At 38.3% G+C, this 20,988-nt stretch overlaps 1 protein-coding gene across 1 annotated transcript; it reads right to left on the minus strand.

The window, feature by feature from the left end:
• Nucleotides 1-3,422: 3,422 nt before the first annotated feature.
• On the minus strand, nt 3,423-4,409 carry LOC131217558 (wall-associated receptor kinase-like 1). Its single transcript, XM_058212495.1, has one exon. It carries the CDS (start codon nt 4,242-4,244, stop codon nt 3,423-3,425), a length of 822 nt encoding a protein of 273 aa, XP_058068478.1. The 5' UTR covers nt 4,245-4,409.
• Nucleotides 4,410-20,988: the final 16,579 nt, after the last annotated feature.

The following is a 20,988-nucleotide window of genomic DNA, read 5'->3' on the forward strand; positions in this document are numbered from 1 at the left end:
TTTTTCTATCCATGTTATTTATTCTTTTAAGATGTATAGCCTATCCATGCTAGGCTAAACCTCTTAGCTAGGGCTAAGAGGTGAAGCTTGTAGCCTGATGGGAGAGATGTTGCTTGTGCCTTTTGATTATATTGAAGAGATTTTTGATTTAATTTTATGGGAATATTTTTAGTTTTTAATGGCATGTTGTGACTGAAATTACAATGGGCTTGCAATGGCTTTGAGTATTCCTCTTCTCTTATTTTGATTATAATGTCAGGAAGCCCTGATGTTCACCATCATCTCCTGGGCATGGTTGGATGTCGGTACCCTTTCTAACCTTCATAATCATCTGATTGGTTGGTGATTAGTTTAATTCTGTTATTTGCTCTGTCTCCTGGGCATGGTTTGATGATGGAATCCATTCTGATTCAAATACCTTTCATCCCTTTAAAGTTATATTAGAGGAAATTCAATTTAATTTCCAGGATTCCTGATGCAGGCAAAAGATCTCCCTGATCTCTACAAGTGGATCCTCTGAATCCCTAGTTTCCTTCCTCTGAATTTCCTAAGTTTTAGATAATTAATCCACAATTATTCCTTTTAGTTTAGATCACATCTTAGTCTAGTTCTAGTTCTACTTGGTTTCAGATAACGTACAGGTATCAGTCCCTGTGGATTCGACCTCGGTCTTACCAAGTTTATTACTACATCACAACCCTATACTTGGGGTGTGAACACTAAGTCCTGTGACCTTTTGAAAAGGCTGGATGACAGAGAAAGTTATAAACATCCTTGTGGAACTTCAAGGTTTCAACCGTGGTCCACTGTTTTCTATGGTGTGGTCCATTTAGGCTTTATATTTACTTCTATTTTTGGCTCGTTCTTGAAAAGAGTTCGCAAACGCTTGGGTAAAACACACACATCAACGTGGGACCACATAGCTCTGAAACCAGCTAGCTTGCTAAGCGAGACCATCACGACTTCCTGCTTTATCAACTCCGTCCATCTGTTTCCCAAGTCATTTTGGAGATGAAAGCAACTATGAGGTAGATTCAAAACTCAAGTGACCTACACTAAAAGAAACACCGAGGATTAAACGAGCAAAACTAAAATATTGGGGCCACAAAATACATGGGCGGTGGGCCCCATAGAGCTTGGTGGGTTGCAGGGGGATTTCTGTAACCCAGGGTATTGGCAAGTTGCGGGCATTTTTTGGGCCACGCCATGCTCACCCATCAGACCCTTTGATCTGTTATACGTGTCGAGCGTGCCAGACGGCACGTGTGCGAATGGCCTCTTCAATTTGACCGTGAAAGATGAAACGATTTCGACACGTTCCCATCTCTTGGAATATATTCTCAGGTATGTTCTCAAAATCCCCGCGTTCTTTTCTTCAGCCAAATTCAGCAGCAGTTTTATTTGCATTTCCTCCCCTCATTATGCTTTCGATAAATCATTTTTTATTTGAAAATTTGGGAAATGATTAAGTACAAATCGATATCAGTAAAACCCTAATTTTGATTTGAATTCTGATACTAAATATCCTGTTTTTATCACTTTGTGCTTTATCTTAAAGATGGTACCCAATTCACTGCATAGATTGGACCTTTGTCTTGAACCTTTAATGGGTATTGGAGATTTTCATATTAAGGGTGCGTTTGGAGAGCCCTTGAATTGGAATTTACCTATCTACCTAGTTCACCTAAATGGTATTTGAAGAGTTTCATTGTTTGGATGGCGCAATAGCATTGACTTGAAATACCATTTAAGGTCCTCATATCACTATTTTCTGGTTTCTATTCCAAGTAGAAACTAAAATTGCAATTTACAAGTGGGAGAGATTCTCACACGGTTGATTGGTAAATCTCAATATTTTAAAGTGCCTAGGTTGATGTGTTTCATCAATTACGGGACTTCTGGTGTATTGGTTCGGTTTTTACAACTGTATCAGAGTCAACATCACGTCCTGTGTTTCTGTCATGGGAGGGACAACCTGTGGAAATGGCAACCTAGACAACTAGAGTGAAAGACGCCACGAAGTCATCTGCATAATGAGCATAGCTGATCAGGCTACCCGGTTACTTGATCATTTCCAAATCAAACATCTGGATAAAGATGTTAATGAGCACAGGTGACAAGGAGCTGCCGACCGGACTGTCGCCCGCGTCTCCCTTGCCCCAGGTAACCGAAGTACACAAGCTAAGCTGCCGCATTTCACATGGCATCAGAGCCCACGACCTAGGGCTTTGGAATCTGAGGGCAATAACAACAATGACAAATGATCCAGGGGTCATGTCATGTTAGGGTGGAAAGAACTATCTGGGTAACCAATGCTCAACTGCAACGCCCTCTCCAAGCAGAAAGGGATACTTGGATAAAAGGCCAAAATGAGTGCTGCAATGAGTGGGCTGCTACAGATGTCTGCTGCAGAGCACGGTGGAATGTTAGGGTTAGTCTTGAAGCTTTTGGCATATTGGTTAGATTCTTAATATTGATTTATTAGGATCATCAAATGAAAGTTATTTGATGTGTAGGCAACCAAACACAGGGTGAGTTCTTTTATTTTTATGAATAGAAGTAGGACATCAGGGGTGTGTTTGGACATTCAAAGGAATGGTGCCCAAACTTAAAAACACATGTAGCAACTTCTTTTAATATTTGTTATGCCTAGAAAGTGGTTTTCCATCCACTTCCTTTCCATTGCTCAAGCACCTTGTTTAGGATATGGTGGGTTCAGATTCAGAATAGAGATCGTCTCGACTTTTGTTCCCTTCACCTCATTTAGGTTCTGTTGTCTACTTCAACACCAACAAACGGTCAACCAGATCATCCAATTAGTATGGATTTGGGTTTATGGAAAATTCACCATTGCTCTTGATATTGCATGGTTCTGATCTTGTCCACATGCTATATGTATGTGCATTATCTTCTATTCTATAGGCATGTCTATATGTAAATACGTGCATATGTGCATCAGGTGTGAAGTCAGCACTCAAATTTAGTGTTACTCTTTGATACATTTGAATATGTTATGGTGATCAATAATCTGTAACTTCCAAACGAACAAGAGAGAGAGAGAGAGAGAGAGAGAGAGAGAGAGAGAGAGAGGTGAATGAAAACCGTAAACAAATACAAATTTACGTGGTTCACCACAATGTCTAGCTCTGTCCAGTGGGAAATAATAACAAGAGAGAGAGAGAGAGAGAGAGAGAGAGAGAGAGAGAGAGAGAGAGAGAGGTGAATGAAAACCGTAAACAAATACAAATTTACGTGGTTCACCACAATGTCTAGCTCTGTCCAGTGGGAAATAACAACTGAAGTTGTGCTGTTGTTCAAAAAGAAAATACAAGATGATAGTCACAATGAAAGAGAAGAAAACAGTCTCACCTCTTCAAGACTTCTCCTCCAAGATGACCTCCTTTTAGTTTGCTCAATGCTCTTCACCATTCGTGTGCCTCACACTCATGGACCACATGCACCTGCTCACTAGACAAAGCAATAAGCTCTTGCACAACCTCCTTCATTGTTGGCCTCGCTCCACCTTCCACTCTTAGGCATCGTCTTGCGATGTCTGCTACAGCTTGTAATTCCTCCATTTTTCCTTCACATGCTACTTTGTCATCCAAAATCTCTACAAAGTTATCATTCCTAACATAAGATAAAAAGACCATTGGCAAATTATGATACTCAATTGATGACTCAGGGCAAATAGGCTTCCGCCCAGTTAAAAGCTCCAGTAAAACCACCCCAAAGCTATAAACGTCACTCTTTTCCGTTAATTTTCCCGTATTGAAGTATTCGGGATCCAAGTATCCAAACGTTCCAAGCACCATAGTTGAGACCTTTGTCTTGTCAAGTGGAACTAATCTTGAAATTCCAAAATCGGCTACCTTGGGAGTATAGTTCTTGTCCAAAAGTATGTTGGAGGACTTAACATCTCTGTGGAATATGGGTGTGGAAGTAGAAGAATGAAGGTAAGAAAGAGCACCTGCAGTTTCGACTGCGATTCGAAAGCGTGATTGCCAAGAAATATGCTCCAAAGGATCATCGCTTTCATGGATTTTCTGGTACAAAGTTCCATTTGAGATGTACTCATAAACCAACATGGGAACTTGTGTCTCCAAACAACAGCCCAAGAGCTTCACTACATTCCTATGATTGATTTCAGTTAGAATGACAACCTCATTTATGAACTGATCGATGTGGCTTTTATCTACAACTTGAGACTTCTTCACAGCTACTACTGAGCCATCCTTGAGCATTCCTTTGTAGACAGAGCCATTCCCACCACTACCTAATATATTGCTGGAATGATAGTTGTTTGTGGCCTTTTTGAGCTCTTGAGCGGAATAGATTTTTGGGGATCTGCTAGATCCCTGGAGAGAAGAGAATTGTTGTTGTAACAAGATCCCTCCATTCTTTCTGAAGTATTTTGCTCGAGCATTCACCAGATTTATCTTTTTTTGAACCAAATAACAACCAAACAAGCAAAGTGCTATAGATCCAATGCATAAGAGGGTTCCTAAATAGAAAACAAAAAGGACTGTTAAACGGGGATATCTGACAGCTATTGTAACTTTGCTGAAAAAACATGAATAAAAGGGGAGCGGATTAGGTTCAGTGCGACCCTAACCAACAGGCCCACCTTGATGTATGCTTTGTATAACAATGCCATCCATCCGTATCATTTTAGGGCATGAGCCCAAAAATGAATCAATTTAGGGCATGAGCCCAAAAATGAATCAATTTGAAATCTCAGGTGGACCACACCAAATTAAACATCAGTGATTGAACGCCCACCATTAAAAAGCCACTAGGGCCCACCTTAATGTCCTCATTAATGTTTATTTGCCATCCAACCTATTGATAAGGTCACACAGACCTGGATGAAGGGAAAAAATGAATATCAGCTTGATCCAACCTTAATGTCCACAGTATTGTTTAATTCCCATCCAACCTGTTGATAAGATCACACAGACCTGGATGAAGGGAAAAAAAAATCAGCTTGATCCAAAACTTTTGTGGCCCACAAGATCCTTTTAATGCTCAATCACCACTGTTTCATTTGGTGTGGTCAACCTGAGATTTGAATATGCTTCATTTTTGGGCTCATGCGCTAAAATGATCTGAAAAACTGGCTGGATGGCATGGATTTACAATAAATACATAAAGTGGGCCCCACGGTCAGGGTGCACCGTGTTGGGTGAGGCCAAGCTATGCCTAATCTGCTCCCAAATAAAAAGCGTTAAAAAGGATGGTACAAGTTTGAAAATTGTAAAAAAATGTTTTCTATTATTCACTGATTATTGTTGAGTTTGAGAGTGTGGGAGGAGCATTTTGGTATGGGGATTGATATTTCCACTCCCCATTTTTATTTCTTCACTTGTTAATAGTGGCCTTTTAATTAGCTTCCTATATATATATATATATAGAGAGAGAGAGAGAGAGAGAGAGAGAGAGAGAGAGAGAGAGAGAGAGAGAGAGAGAGGAATGATCACCTGCGCACTCTCTTACATGTGCACCTATGCGCGCACCTTTACACACGTGTCTTAGGCACACAATATGAACGGTCCACGTGATGCGGCAACCCTTGAAACCTCACTGGCCCAACTTTCATCACAATACAAAAATCTTGCGGGCCATGGAAAAAGGAAACAGTTTCCTCCGTTGATTTGCATTTCTCTTTGCTATGGCCCACTAGAGTTTTGGACTAGGCTAAAAATTGGGCCCATGGAGTTTCAAGGGGTACCGCATCACTTGGACCGTTCAAATTGTGTTCTCATGACATGTGTGCAAAGGTGCTCACGTAAGAAGGTGCGCAGGTGAGCATTCCTCCCTCCCTCTCTCTCTCTCTCTCTATCTATATATATATATATATATATATGCTCACCTGCACACCAGTTCTCACTATAACTCGTGAGAACTTTTTCAGAACTTATAATAAGTGATGTGGGCCCAAAATCTAAACTGTATATGTAATCCAGCACCCTATGGGCTTGACTTTCACTCTGATCCGAAACTTTGGTGGGCCATGTGGCCCACCAAAGTTTTGGATAAGGGTAAAAGTCGGGCCCCAGGGGTTTTGATAGTTCAAATTTTGGGCCCACATCGGGTGTGATGAGTTCTGAAAAAGCTCTCATGAGATTTCGTGAGAATTGGTGTGCAGGTGAGCATTCCTCTCTCTCTCTCTCTCTCTCTCTCTCTCTCTCTCTCTCTCTCCCTCTGTGAGAGAGAGAGAGAGAGGGTCTCAAGTCCAACTGGTTGGACCACAATTTATGGTCAATCGAGCGACTAACTTCCATTCTACCATGTATGTGCAACATCCAACCCTTCCAATAGGTTGTGTCAACCATGAGGATTAGCTTGCATAAAAATCTGCCACTTCCACTCACTGTGTGAACTACACTTGTATTTTGTTACTTTTCAATGGTTTGAAATTGTTTACAATGGTATGATCCACCTGATGATGGATAGGGCTCAATTTTTCACAAAATGATCATTCATCACTAGGGATCGTCCCATATTGGTCTGTTTTGGGAGAATACAGAGATGATACACCCATATCATTGATGATACCAAAAAATATGGGGCGATAGTTACTATTTTTGAACGATACTTTAAACTTTAATTTCTATAGTTAATAATTATGGTAAGCCCTATTCACAACTTTGAAAAGTAGATTTACAATTTGTTCTTCCAAAGCCACATGAAGAATAATTTCTTAAGACAAGTTCTTAAACAAATGACAATTCATGTCTATATGTTTGGTGTTGCTCATGGAAAATGGGTTGGATGCAATACAAATCAGACTTGTTTTGCCTACATATAAGGGCGTTGTGGACAAATTTTATATGATATAGAAAAGCCTATAGTCTCGTTATTTGACTACATGCCAACAACATGGCCCAGTATTGTACCTTTGTAGAGGATTTAGAGATTGTTTCCTTTATACATTTCCAAGATATAAGAGAGTCACTGAAAAAAAAAAAACAAAAAAAACAAAAACAACCAAGATGTTGAACAATGAGTGTCAGGGCAGCCAACCCAGTCAACATTAGCATAGCCCTGTAAGAAGAGAAGAACAATCCTATATAATATGTGCCTTATAGATGGAAGAATACAATAAAATGTAGAAAGGTGAGCGCAATAAGGATCATGAATAAACTTGCTGACAATCTGTATTGTATAATATATATCAGGATGAGTCATGGTGAGATACATGACAATGTTAACCATTTGACTCTAGAGAGTGGGATTAGGATTTCTTCCCATCATCTTTTTAATACTTAACATTTGCCTCCAATTAGGTTATTCAAAATCAATTACGTTTCGGCTGTAACGGCCGATACGCAACGGTAATGGTTGATACTGTTACACGTTACGGGGTCGTAACGGTCACCCCCTCTTTTTTGTGCCCATAACGGCCGATATGGGGCTGTAACGGCCGTTACATTCCATAACGATCGTTACGGTACCATAACAATTGTTACGGGCCTTTAAAAAAAAAAAAAAAAACATACATTTTTTCTTTCGTTTCTTCTTCTTTTCCTTCTTCTTCTTCTTCTCGGGTTGCGGCCCTGCTGCGGTTGCAGCCCTTCTTCTTCTTCTTCTCTCTCTCTCTCTCCCTCCCTCCCTCCCTCCCTTCTTCCCTCCCTCCCTCTTCTTTGTTCTTTCCCTCTTTTCTTTTCGGTAACCCTCTCTCTCTCTCTCTCTCTCTCTCATTTCGGTATCAGAAAAAGGAATGGACTGCGTGGTTGTTTCACAGCCACGCACTTCAAGTTTCTTTTAAACTTGTTTTGCGGTGCACGGGCCCCACCTTGATTTATGTGTAGTATATCCATGCCGTCCACTATAATGTTTAATTTCCATCAAACCTATTGATAAGGTCACATAGACTTTAACCTTGATGAAGGGAGAATACAAATAGTAACTTGATCTATATATAAAAAAAATGTCTTAAGAAAATTTTAATGGTGGGAATTAAATCCTTATTTTGTGGTTCACCTAAGATTTGGATCAGCCTCATTTTTTGGATCAGGCCCTAAAATAAGTTGGCAAAAAGGATGGCCCACATGGATATACAACAAATGCATTGTGGTGGGCCCCACTTTTAAAGGGATACTCACTAGTGGTCCACCGACGATTTAGATCTGCCTAAATTTTTGGACCATGCCTTAAAATGAGTTGGCAAAATAGATTGATGGCATTGATATACAAATACATCGAGGTGGCCCACCTGGCCCATTGGTGGTCCACCTAAGATCTGGATTTACCTTATTTTTTTTCCAATGCCCTTAAATGAGTTGCCAAACCGGATTGATGACAAGGATATATAATACATAATCGAGTGGACCCCAATACATGGCCCTAAAAATTTATACATGACGTATATATTAACTCAAAATTAACCAATTAAATTTTGGAACCATTGTTGCTAAGTCACAATCCCAAAATTAAATAACTCCTAAAATTTTCACCATTAGTTGGCGGACACTTGGTTTTTGAAATAAGACCATTTGATATTTTTCATTTTTCATTGTCCAATAAATGTCCACTAATCCATTAGTGGGATAAGTGCCAATAGATTGCATTAATTGGAGGCTAGTTTGGGGCATCAAATGGTCCCCAAACCAGCCCCAAATCGACAACACTATTTACCTCAATTTAATTTTAATTTTTTTTAAAGATTTATGGGGGAAAATGATATCAAATTGTTAGGTATATGAATTACATAATAGGATACAAAAGTCCCTAAACTCTATATATTGAAATAAAATGCATGTGAGTCACGAAGTATGCAATGCACTAGTACTATAAATAAAAGGAAAACTTGAAAATATAAGATGTTTTGGTATTACATTCACTATAGTAAATTTTTATAGATATTATATAGTTAGAAAACTAAATATAAAAGGTTTGCAATTAATTCCAGGTTGCCAGGTTCATAAATCCATTAGACTACCCTATATAGCATTCTCACCAAAGAGTCGACCGTTACACCACCATAAACATGTTCCAAATTATTAATGAATGCATATTTGGAATATTTAGAATATTTCGAATTTAATGGATATTTTTCCATAAAAAAATTGCACCGTTACACACCCCATATCAGCCGTTACGGCCCCGTATCGGTCGATACGGGGCGTATCCATATCGGTAACGGTGGGCACCGTTATGCCCACCGATACCGTTACGGAACACCTTGCCTCCAATGGGTTATCCACTCATTTATCATCCTCAAGTTGGTTAATTTGATCGAGTCAAAAGTGTACTTATTCTAATGGACCATATAACTATTGTCATCATTATCTAAGCCTTATCCCAACTATTTGGAGTTGGTTACATGAATCCCATTCCACCATTTCCCTTTATTAAGGACCATAACTTGAGTTAGATCATAGGTCGTCAAGTCTTTTCTTGATACTTCCGCTCATGTCCTTTTGGTCCTTCCCCTTGCCCTTTTAAAATCTTTAACTTGTATCAACTCACCCTTATCTGGCATAATTCATGGCCTCTATTGGTCATGACCAAACCCATTTGTTCTTTTTTCACTCATTTATCTCAACCGGGATCACATTGGCTCTCCTATATGTTGATGATATTGTTGTCACATGGGATAACCAACCTAATATATAGTAATTAAAATAGTTATTCAACCCATCCTTCACCATGAAGGTTCTAAGGCCGTTAATATACTTTTTGGATTGGAAGTCAATTATATTAGAGGCCTTCCAATCCAAAGAAGTACTTTACAGGCCTTAGGTCCTTCATCTTAAAGGATTAAGGAAGTAATTATTTCATTTGTTGGATATCATATTGGCCATTTTGTATCACAAGAATATCATCAACATATAGGATGAGCAATGTGATCCCAATTAAGCAATTCAAAATAAACTAAGAACAATCATGGGAGCTCTGTTTTAACAAACTACCAAAATGTCCTATTGAAAGTGCTCAAACCATGCGAAAGAGCTTGGTTTAATACATTTAACAATTTCTTAAGGCAATATATTATGGATTTTCATGGTGATAGCCAACTGTAGGTGCTCGTAGATAGTTTCTTTCAAATAACCTGAACAAAAGAAATCATTCTTGAAGTCCATTTGAAAAATTGTTGATTGATGAGTAGTTGAGGGCAGTGAACGTTCGTACCCTACTCATTTTCGATAATGGTACAAATCTTTGATGAGCCTTATATAGCTCAATTCCACCATCCTAGTGAAGCTTAATAGATAATACCATTTACTGCCAATGATAGTAGCATTTGTGGTCCCCACGTATCATTTCCAATAAGGCACCTATTTTTGCATCTATGGTCTAATTCCAACAAGGTATAATGGAGGCTTGTTGGTTAGTACATAGAATCGGTGAGGAATCAAGAGTGGTAAATGACGACTATGATTGAACAAAGCAAGTCAAATGGTTTTGGAATAGCCAAAGTGACTGGGAGGATGATAAACTCAGCTAGAATGCCAAAACTCATAACTGAGGGAAGAAAAAATGATGTATTTAAAAAACTAACATTTCAAGCTTCTTTGAAACCCTTTTAGAGTGGTACTATAGCCTAGAAAATCACATCGTGCTACATGACCCAAAAATATATTATCCTTTCATATGCTAGTAAATGGATGAAACACACATAAAGCAAAGACATGTAAAAGAGAATAATTGGGAGGTGTACAAAATAGTGAATTGTATGGTGAATCATTCTTTAATATGGATAACGGAAAGCAATTCATGAGGAACATAGTTGTCAATGCAGCTGCCACACAAAATGAGTAAGAGGTATGAGAGTTATTCATGATGGTCATGATAACTTCCACAACTGGACAAGTTTTCCTTTTTGATATTCTACAAGTAGGATTCCTATTTATTAGACTGCATAAGATAAAAAGAAATTTTTTATTGAGATACGCAAATTCTTTTAGGATGATCTATACCTTTTCAAATATTGCCCAAATCAAATCATAAGGAGATGCGTGCTTGATCACGAATAGCATAGTGTCATCTTCTTTTGTCACTCGTATGCATGTGGTGGCCACTTTTCAGCTAAAAAGACCACAGTGAAAATTCTGCAGTGCGGCTTTTATTTGCCCATTATGTTCAAGGATACGAATGAATTTTGTGAGGCTTGCGAGAGATGTAAGAAATTAGGAGGAATATCCCTTTGAAATATATATGATGTTGTGGACTCTCATTCTACTCATTGAAGCATTTGATTGTTAGGGCATCAATTCATGGGACCATCCCTGGCATCTTTTGAAAATCTTTATATTCTCCTTACCGTCAATTGTGTTTCCAAATGGGTTGAAGCAATTCTGTGCCGGAATAATGACCATCGTATGGTCATTAAGTTTTTGAATGAAAACATCTTATCTGGATTCAGAATGCCTCAAGCCATCATTAGTAAAGGGAGATCTCACTTTTATAATAGATCATTTGAAACACTAATGAAGAAATATGGTATTACGCATAAAGTGAGCACCCATTTATCACCCATAGACGAGTGGTCACTTCGACTAACCGATGCGTTGTAGGCTTACTGCATAACGTATAAACTCATATTAGTATATCACCCTACAGACTTGTCTATGAGAAGGCTTGCTACTTGCCTGTGGAGTTGGAACATAATGCATATTAGGCTATAAAGAATTTCAATTTCAATCTCAAAAAAGTTGGCTCGCTGCGCAAATTGTAATTAAATGAACTTGACGAAATGTGGAATGAGGCCTATAAGAACTTTGCGATATACATGGACAGGATAAATGTGTTCCATGACAATAATATCCTTCAAAAAAATGTTGAATCACATCAGAAAGTCATTTTGTATCATTCGAGATTACATCTTTTTCTTGAAAATTTGAGATCTCGTTGGACCGGCCCCTTTAAAGTCAAAACGATTTGCCCTCATGGGGTTGTCGAAATAAAAAATTCGGTAAATTGTAATAATTTTAAAGTGAATGGTCACCACCTTAAACCATTTGTTGAGAAATTCGATTCGGATGATATGTCCATCCCTTTGAAAGATCTTGTCTACCAGGACTGGCATATTAGTTTGATGGAGGTCCCTCTATCCATTTAGTACTTTTCTTAGATTAGGATAGAGTAGTTTAGGTTTTCTTGTGTTAGTTTGTGTTTTTTTAGCAACCTGGACACCCATTTAGATGATGGAGAATTCATGCCATTCCTTTGATCTTTCTCATGTACTCTCTCTTACTTGCTCTTATTTTCATTGTCTCATGTTATGATGCATTGCATATCTTTTTACATTGAGGACAATGTAAATTTTAGGTTGGGGGTGAGATTTGATAGAATCATCAATATTTCTTAGTTTTTTAGTAAAATCTTCAAAATTTTCAATTTTCAGATTTCAAAACTCATTTTAAAGATTGATTTTCTATGTAATTGAGTATGTTTAAGTATATGATGATGAGATATAAAATAATCTTTGAAAGTCTAAAGTCTAGTTGCTTAATAGATTTTTGAACAAGTTCTTTTAATAAATTGATTGATAGGAAGATTTACACATCAATTGAGTATAGTTCAGAATTCACATTTAACTTATATTTTTTAAGGTTAACTTGAACTCTTAGTGTTTAACTTGATGATTACTCAAAAGTTTTAGGAACCAAGCCCAGAGATCCTTATTTATCTTAATATAAAAAGAAGAAAAAGACCAGCTGAAAAAAGAGTAGAATAAAAAATGGCTGCCTATTGTATGTGCCTAAATGAAAAATGAAAAAAAATATATGAAGAAGAGAAAAGAAGAAAATGCGATGGTGTGAAAGCCATCGATGAAAAATCAAAAGCTGGAAAAATACGTGGAAAGGGAGATGGGTTCGGAATCAGCGAGTTGTGTTGATCTAACAACTTTGAAGTAATCATCATTGTTAACATCATGGAGGGAAGGCTGATTTTCATGGATTATAAATTGGAATTCTCAAAGCACACTAAGAACTTGATGTTTGAATGCATTCTATTAATTGATTGATGAAAGAGAATTTAGTTTAATGATTTACTAGTGATATTAGGTTTTAGATTGACGATATTTTTTCCTTATATCTTTGAATTCTATTGACATGTGTATTAGTTTATACAGAATATTGTCTCTCTCAGAGAGGTTTGAAGTTAGGTTTTGAAGTTTCTTTTTTGCATGTCTTGCTCGGAACTAGCAAAATGTTGATTGGGGTGTGTTGAGACTAAAATATTGCATATTTATCCTCTCAAATGCATTTACTTTCCATGAATTTTAATGTTAATTTGATATACTTATATATGTTTCATGCACGCGAGGTGATTTTAGAACTAAGGATGAAAATGTGCTTAAAGTGATGGAATTAGAACTCAAAAGAAAATACAATAAAGAATTGAAGATTCTAAAGTTATGAAGGAGGATTTGAAGTGCCAAAGGATTGAAGAACCAAAGTGCAAAAGGAAGAAAATCGATGGTTTGAAGTGGAGTTGCCAACAGAAGAAATTTAGAAACCTTCGATCCCATTGAGTGGACCTCAATGAGAGGTTGATGCCATCGAGCATAAATCATGAAGTTCTGGAAGATTGCTGGACAAAAATCTTTGTTTTTACTCAATGCCATCGAAGGATCTTTATTGCAATCAAAAGACTTCCAAAATTTAAAAAATTACTGCTGGATAGTTTTCATGTTCCTACTAGATCCCTCGAGGAGATCTTCAATGCCATCGACAAGTTTCAAGGGGAGTTCGATGCCATTGAAGACCCATTGACAGTGTGTGCAATTGTGTAAACTCAATGTTAGTTCGAAGTCCGTGTGAATCCAGTTTATTTGAAGGGGTGATTTAGGCTCTTTCAAGTACAATTTATAGCTCGGGAGAGAGAGCAAGGAGGTGGGAGCATTTACGGAGTTGATCTTCCTCTTTAAGCTTTTGGTTCTAAGTTGTTTTTCATGTTTTTCTAAGAGTTTAGTTTAATCATGTCTATGGTTGGCTTAATCTCTTACCTAGGGCTAAGAGGTGAAGCTTGTTATGATTGTTAATGTTCTAGTTTATTTTAATTCAAGTTACTTGATTTGAATGTTGAACAATTCATTGATATTGGTTTGAGTGAAGCTTTGTTTTAGTTTATTTTGATCCATTGTCATCTTCAGGCACTTTGGATGATTAAGAAGGCTAAGATTAATGGCTTATCTAGTTTATAAGGGATTGATTAGTAAAATCCATCGATCTATCATAGACTAAGGATACGATAGATGCTTTGAATTCCCTACGATCAATACTTTGGTACCTTATGTGAGAACCGAATCAATTGAAGTTCAAATCTATTTTGGTTTGTGAATGATGAATTAACCGCTCTATTATGCGGCTGGATAGGATAGGACTTCGATTCCAATAGAGTAATCTAATTGAATCAAGTAAATTAGAAATTAAGAATAGTTATAAGTGGATCATTGGCACTCTAATATTTTTCTTTATTAATTTCTCTTTTAAATTACTTAATTCTTAATCATTACTTCTTATAATCCAATTTCATAGTTAGTTTTAGATTTAATTGTAGTTATAAAGTATTTAGAGAATGCATAAATATAAGTCCCTGTGGATTCAATTTCGGTCTCACCGAGTTAAAACTACATTGCAGCCCTGCACTTGGAGTTATTATCCTTTTAGATAGATCAACTAGCACCTTATTGTTTGGATTTTGAACAAGTTCACAAAGAGTTTCTATTTTTTTAGCTTTTAAAATTTTTTTGAATGTTTTTTGTTATTCTGTACTTTTTATAGGTTTTGTGAGTTTTCTGATTTGTTTAGATTTTTTAATTTGTCGGTCCCCGAGCAGGATGGCACTTCGAACCAGTGGCTACCCTTATTTAGCTCGGGGTGTTGATGCCTATCTACATGAATGTTTTTTTCTCAGGCTAGCATTGTTAGTCGTTTGACTGGCCAATTCAACCGTCATGGGGATTCTGAACCAATTAGTGCCCTACGACCCCTCCCCTTAGGAGGTAGGGCTTGAGAAGGCAATGAGTGGATCTCAACCGTCGTGTCCAATCATCATTATGAAGAGGGGGCTCTGACTCGGTGTTAGACGGGGTAGAATTTTCTTTATTCTCGAGGTCAAGGCACTCCTTGGGTTGTTAGAGCTCTGGCGGGACCATAACGGAGGTCGAATCAAGGCAGAGCAACTCTTGCCCCTTGCCCACATATTCCTTGGGCAACTCTATAAGGGCGAGACTGTGATTACGATTCGGTGGGATGGAATCTAGAATTTTATCCAGGTGGACAAATTTGGCATTGGTGAATTTAACTGACACGAAGGAAAGTGAGCGACCTATCTCCTGGTCTTTCCATCTACTCTTGGGTTCGAAATCCTCAAGCTTGTCTTCTAAGGGAGACTCATACCCAAGTTGTGTCTTGTCCATATTCTCTCGCACCTCAATTACCTTGGCGGTATCTTAGTGTTTGATCTAGTAGTTAAAGAATTGACGTTCTGCTAGAGTGAAAACGTAATTTGATCCAAGAGGACATACTGTCAGTATGTGATTTATTGCCTCAAATTGAAAACTTTAGTATAGGTTCTCTCTCTAGGTGTCATGCATCAATGTTGGAATATTAGGCTCCTCTGGATGGACTGTTTTTGTGGGAAAGAGTTGTTTAGGGCCTGCTAAGATGGAGAGCACTTTGTCTTCGAAGACATACTTGACTCTCTGGTGAAGATCCGAAGGTACGGCCCCAACCTCATGTAGCCAAGGTCGGCCGAGGAGGAGATTGAATGATGAAGGGATGTCTAAGACTTGAAATGTAATTGTAGATGTGTCTGGACTAATTTGCAATTCAATGTCAATCCCTCATTGGGCCTTCAGAAATTATCGAATGCGCTGACATTCATGTTGTTTGGCTTGAACATGGACAGTTTCAGTGCTAGATATGCGGTTGTCTGAAGTGGGTAGAGATTCAAGCTTGAATCGTTGTCGATAAGTGCGAGTGGGATACTATAATCCTTGTGACATACAGTGATATTTAATTGACACCCATGGTCACTGCCTTCTAGTGCCAGCTCGTCATCTAAAAAGGTAATGGCTTATGGGGTGAGGAGTTGTCCTATAATGTGGACGACCATTTTGGGTGATGCTTTCCGAGAGATGTGTCTCGTTTAATGTCTTGACGAGCATTTCTTGGTGGGTGTGCGATGTGTGGAGAAGTTCTCAAACTAATATTTGGGTAGGAATAGTTTTGAGCTAGGCAGCTACATCGTATGCGGCTTCGACCTTGGAAGTCAATCCTGCCAAAAGTCCCTTGGGAACTCCTCCGAGCATATCTTTTTGAAAACATCACCTGTTTGGGTTTATGTTTCCCACTTCCGAGCACTCTGGATAGTGCCATGGGACGGCCTTGTTATTGAAGACCGGCATTGCCCTTTCCTTGAGAGCTAAAGGAGGTTATGATGCTAGAGGTGACGGTTAGTAGGGGGATGGGGGCCAGGTGATTCGATCAAGGTGTCGGGCTTGCCCCGAGGAGAATGTGAAATTGTGTGGGTGGATTTTCCTAAATAGGGACCATCTGGGCTGATTTTGCCAATTCATGTGGCACGCATAATAGGGAGTGATATCATCCTTGCAAGGTGAGTGGTGGATGGCTTACAACGAGTAGTGGCTCAGGGGATCTTCCCATGAGAACAACTAGTTGAGGAGTCCAAGACTAGTTTTGATTTGTGACTAAATTAGTTGACGGGGCATTCCCTTGTAGAACCAGTGGTTGGTCACACAATTGATAAACATTGTAGACTAGATGGTGGGATAGTTGGGGGGCTTTTCCTTGGAGGATCAGTGGAGGAGGGAGTAGTGCCCCTTGCAAGACAAGAGGAGGAAACTCTTGGCCATAACTCAGGGTTGAGTTTGCTTGAAAGATATTGGGTGGATAATCCCCATGCATGGCATTGACGGTGGGGGTTCCTGATGTGATGGGACCTGCCTGATGCCATTGTAAGGGATTCTGGAGTATGTTGTTGTTGCTAGTGGCGGTAGGGTCAGGGGTCGCAATTGTGATTCTCTTTTAATCGATCAGATCCTAGACTGTGTGCTTTAAAAGAAACAATGTTCCATGGTATGACCCCTTCCTTGGTGAAATGCACAATATTCATTTTCATTGTTGTTTGAAGGCAGTGAGTTTGGGAAAAACCTAGGGTGGAGAGGAGCCAAAAGCTGCCTCTGAATTAAGGTGGCCAAAATACCAATATATGATTGGGTCAAAGAAGTGAATTGCCTTGCTGGCTGAGCAACACATGTCTACCTATTTAGATTTGGATATCAAGGATTCCACCTGGGCTACTGTTGTCATCTCTGTTGTCCCTGATGAGAAGTGATTGATACCCCCAATGCCGAAGCGATGAGATTTTTAGTTTCCAATCAGGAAGGAACGGGTGTATCTTTGATTCTGGCTACTTTCATGCCTGCCTTTTATTTGGTCTTCGTTTTATGTATAGGGGCAAGTTGGTAGGGCCATAGTGTGTGTTTCGACAAGAAACAAAAGGTATTTGATTTGGGGTATTATCTCATTCAATTATAACAAAGAAAGATAATAAGAATAATTATCAAAATATATTTAATTTATTCTGAATTCGTTTACATCCTCTTATCCCTTGATTCTGAGATAAAGTAAATGAAATATAAATATTAAATAGGTTTAAATATCAATTCCGACAGCATTTCGGCTTGTAATATATTCATTTCAGCAACAGAAGCGTTGTGCGGATTTGAACATCTTTCATCTTCTTCTTCAATTCATTTAGAATAGAAGCTTTCTTTGCCTTCTAGGAGCACTGAATTATAGAAAGAATACTTGTATACTTGAAGAAATTGGAGACTTGACAGCATATCCGGTGCAACATGTTGTTGCGCAGTCTAAATCAATGGATAAAATCCATTTCCTTCTTCTTCTTCAAAGTACCTTCGGAGGTTTTCTTTTCTTTGAAAGTTCTGATCTTGTTTGTCTTGTCCAATGAGGAGGGGAGTGGGGTATTTATAGGCCTCCACACGTGCGAACCCTCGATCTCTGTACTATGGGGCCCACCTTGAACATCATCTCATCCTTCCAACCCTTCGCGCCCGAAATGATGTTGCGTAGACCCGCGCAATCATTATTTCTGTTGCGTGGAAACGCGCAACCAGCATCCTTTATGTAGTCACACGCAACATAGGTATTTCATCAACATTCTTTCTGTCTTTTCATCTTGAATTTCGATCATCATTATTATTTTTTATGCCTCAACAGATGCCCCCTTGATCCTTTTGTTTGTTCTTGTCCTTTAGAACAAAGAAATAGGATCAATTTACTATTTTTTTATCCTCATATATCGTTGTGCGAGCCTGCGCAACATTCAATCGGGTCCCACACAACACTGTTGGGTCCATCCCCTCTATAAATACCAAACTTGGCCTTTCATTTCTCATTCTCACTCTTTTGTCCAGGTTCTTACAAAAATAGACGTCCTCCGCACAACGAACTGTCTTTACGCACTACCTCGCGCAATGCATTTTCTTTGCGCGCCTACACGCAATGATCTTACTTTGTACGAGAACTTCTTCATTTCAGAATTTTTTAAGTCATAAAAATTTTTTGACCTTCAAAATCTTATAAGTCTTGAATTCTTCCTTTATTTCTTGAAACTTCATATGTTCGTTCTTCGTACCCCGTACTGTTAAACTCTCCTTAAAGTCCTACCATCTTTCTATCTTGCGATAGCTAGGAAAACATGTCCGATATTCTTCGATTCATAGATAGATTCATGAAGCAATCGAAGGGTTCGTCTTCAAAAAAGAAGAATCATGCATCTTACTCAGAAGCTAAACAGGTTATTCAAAATACTTGTGGGAACTAAAAGTTCATCATTCCTATAAACTTACAACGCTATTAGTCAATTACCAATTCGTTCGATCTTCCTCTAGGTGAAATTAGTATCACCTTGTGGGATCTACTTTGCATAGTAGGTTTTCCCATCATGGGAAATATCTTCGACGAATATATACTTTCAAACGAAGAATTTGTTCTCACTTCTACAAGCGATGATAAATCTGAGGTTTCAACAACTGCTCTTGAACTCTTTAGGGAAATGCCTAATTTTCCAGAGCCTGATGAAATTAGTTCCCTTAATTGGTTGGCTCATTTCTCCCGAAACTTATGTTATACTTCTTTACTTCCTATGCTCTTTCAAAATCTTCATCTTATATGGATTTATATCACTTGTTTGATAATCGTATCATTATCCTAATAGTTTTGCAGGTCAGAATCATCTAGACGTCAAAATCATCCTCGAGAATATTAAGAGTACTGTTGAATATAGTTCTTCTTGCGAACTGGCTGCTTTCTTAACTTATTGGCTAAGCTTGGTGATATTTCCCAATTCAAAACAAGTAGAAATCATCAGGCCATCTCTCATTGTGGTTGTCGGCGCGATGGTGGAAGGTCAGAAGTATTCATTAGCTCCTCTAGTACTCTGTTCATTATATAGTGCTTTTGGAAATGTCATTTCTGGTTCTGAAGGTTCATCTCCGAGTCTCTATAGTTTGTGCTCTTTGGCATTCCTTCAATAGGCTGGTTATGAGTGTATTTCCCTTGGACCGTTGCTAATTCTGGAAGGGCTTATTCAAATCCTCATCGGCTTCCGCTTCAGCATTATCAACTGAGGAAGATGATTGAAAAATCAAATGGTTGGGTCATCAGGAAAAAAGAGAATAGTGATCCTATCGATTTCTTTCAGTTTTCGTTCACTAGCTTTCTAGAGGACATGGAAGTTATTGATGACGATTCTATTTCTTCTGGCAAATATCCATTCCTTGTTTCTATCAGGTCCAATACTCTTCCATTGAGAGAAGGTAGCAAATTCTGGCGTGAACCATATTATCTAAGCAGATTTGCTCGTCAATTCGGTTTCGATTAGACAGTGCCAGAGACTTGTGATATTGTTACGAGATCAATGAGGAGTTGTGGCATTGGACCATATAACTGGGCTTTCATGCTATGAAGGCAACTTTTGAATGTACATACTGGATCACACTTCATAATTCTTGGCTATAATTATTCGGTTCATACTTCTTTTTGCTGGATGCGTTGGTGGACTCATCAATATTGCTTAGTACACGATTATTATCCAATATATTGTGTCATATAGATTCCTTTGTCTTGTGTAAGAAATTATCAGAAAGACCAAGGCATAGGTTTCTTTGAAGAAACAGATCATGCCCCCTTTCCAAGTTAACTTTGTATAAAGATTTCTTCAGAAGATAATATTTGTGAAGTCAAACTTGTTGATACCCTTGAATGATGGATAAGACTTGGTCTTCCTTTGAAGAATTCGAAGAATACATATGATTTTTCAGATTGTCCAGAAGAGAATGATAATCCTTCGCAATGTCACCCTCCCCCGCCTTTGCAGATTTTACGAGGGAATTTTCCTTCATTGTCAAGAAAGCAGAAGATAGGAAGACATTGTCGCTCTCTTCGGGAGGATAAGCAGATTATAATCGAAGATCCATAATTTATATAGTTGATCTTGAAAGATTAACTTTTGAATAGAAAGTAGCAAGTATTTTGAACAAACTTATTATTGCTGTAATTTAGACCTAATTCAAACAGATTTTGGGATTTTCATGATTTATCTTATCATATCAAGCAATTGCATATTTGAGCATATTTTGGATAAAATAGATGAACATATGCATTTGTGGCATTTTGATGCTACACAGTTTAAGCTCTAGAGTAGTTGGAGCAAGTATAACTTTGACTGAGCATACTTGACTGGTCATGACTTGACTTGACTTACTTGACATACTTGACTTACCTTTTTTTTAAATTATTTTTTTTATAACCATAAGATATCTTTTTTTTATATCATTCTGGACAAAACTTACATTTCGGGTCTTCCGAGGAAAAAAGGACCTGGCGAAGACCTATCGTAATAGAAGCCGGGCCAATCTGCTCCCAGAAACCAAAAATAAAAAAACAGAAAACCAGAAAAGTAGAAAAAACGGACAGAAGT

Source organism: Magnolia sinica, chromosome 10 (assembly GCF_029962835.1).
Source record: "Magnolia sinica isolate HGM2019 chromosome 10, MsV1, whole genome shotgun sequence".
NCBI classification, from domain to species: Eukaryota; Viridiplantae; Streptophyta; class Magnoliopsida; order Magnoliales; family Magnoliaceae; genus Magnolia; species Magnolia sinica.

Excerpts from the sequence above, each read along its gene's own strand:
- LOC131217558 (XM_058212495.1), bottom strand. The coding sequence starts at position 4,244 with ATGCTCAAGGATGGCTCAGTAGTAGCTGTGAAGAAGTCTCAAGTTGTA.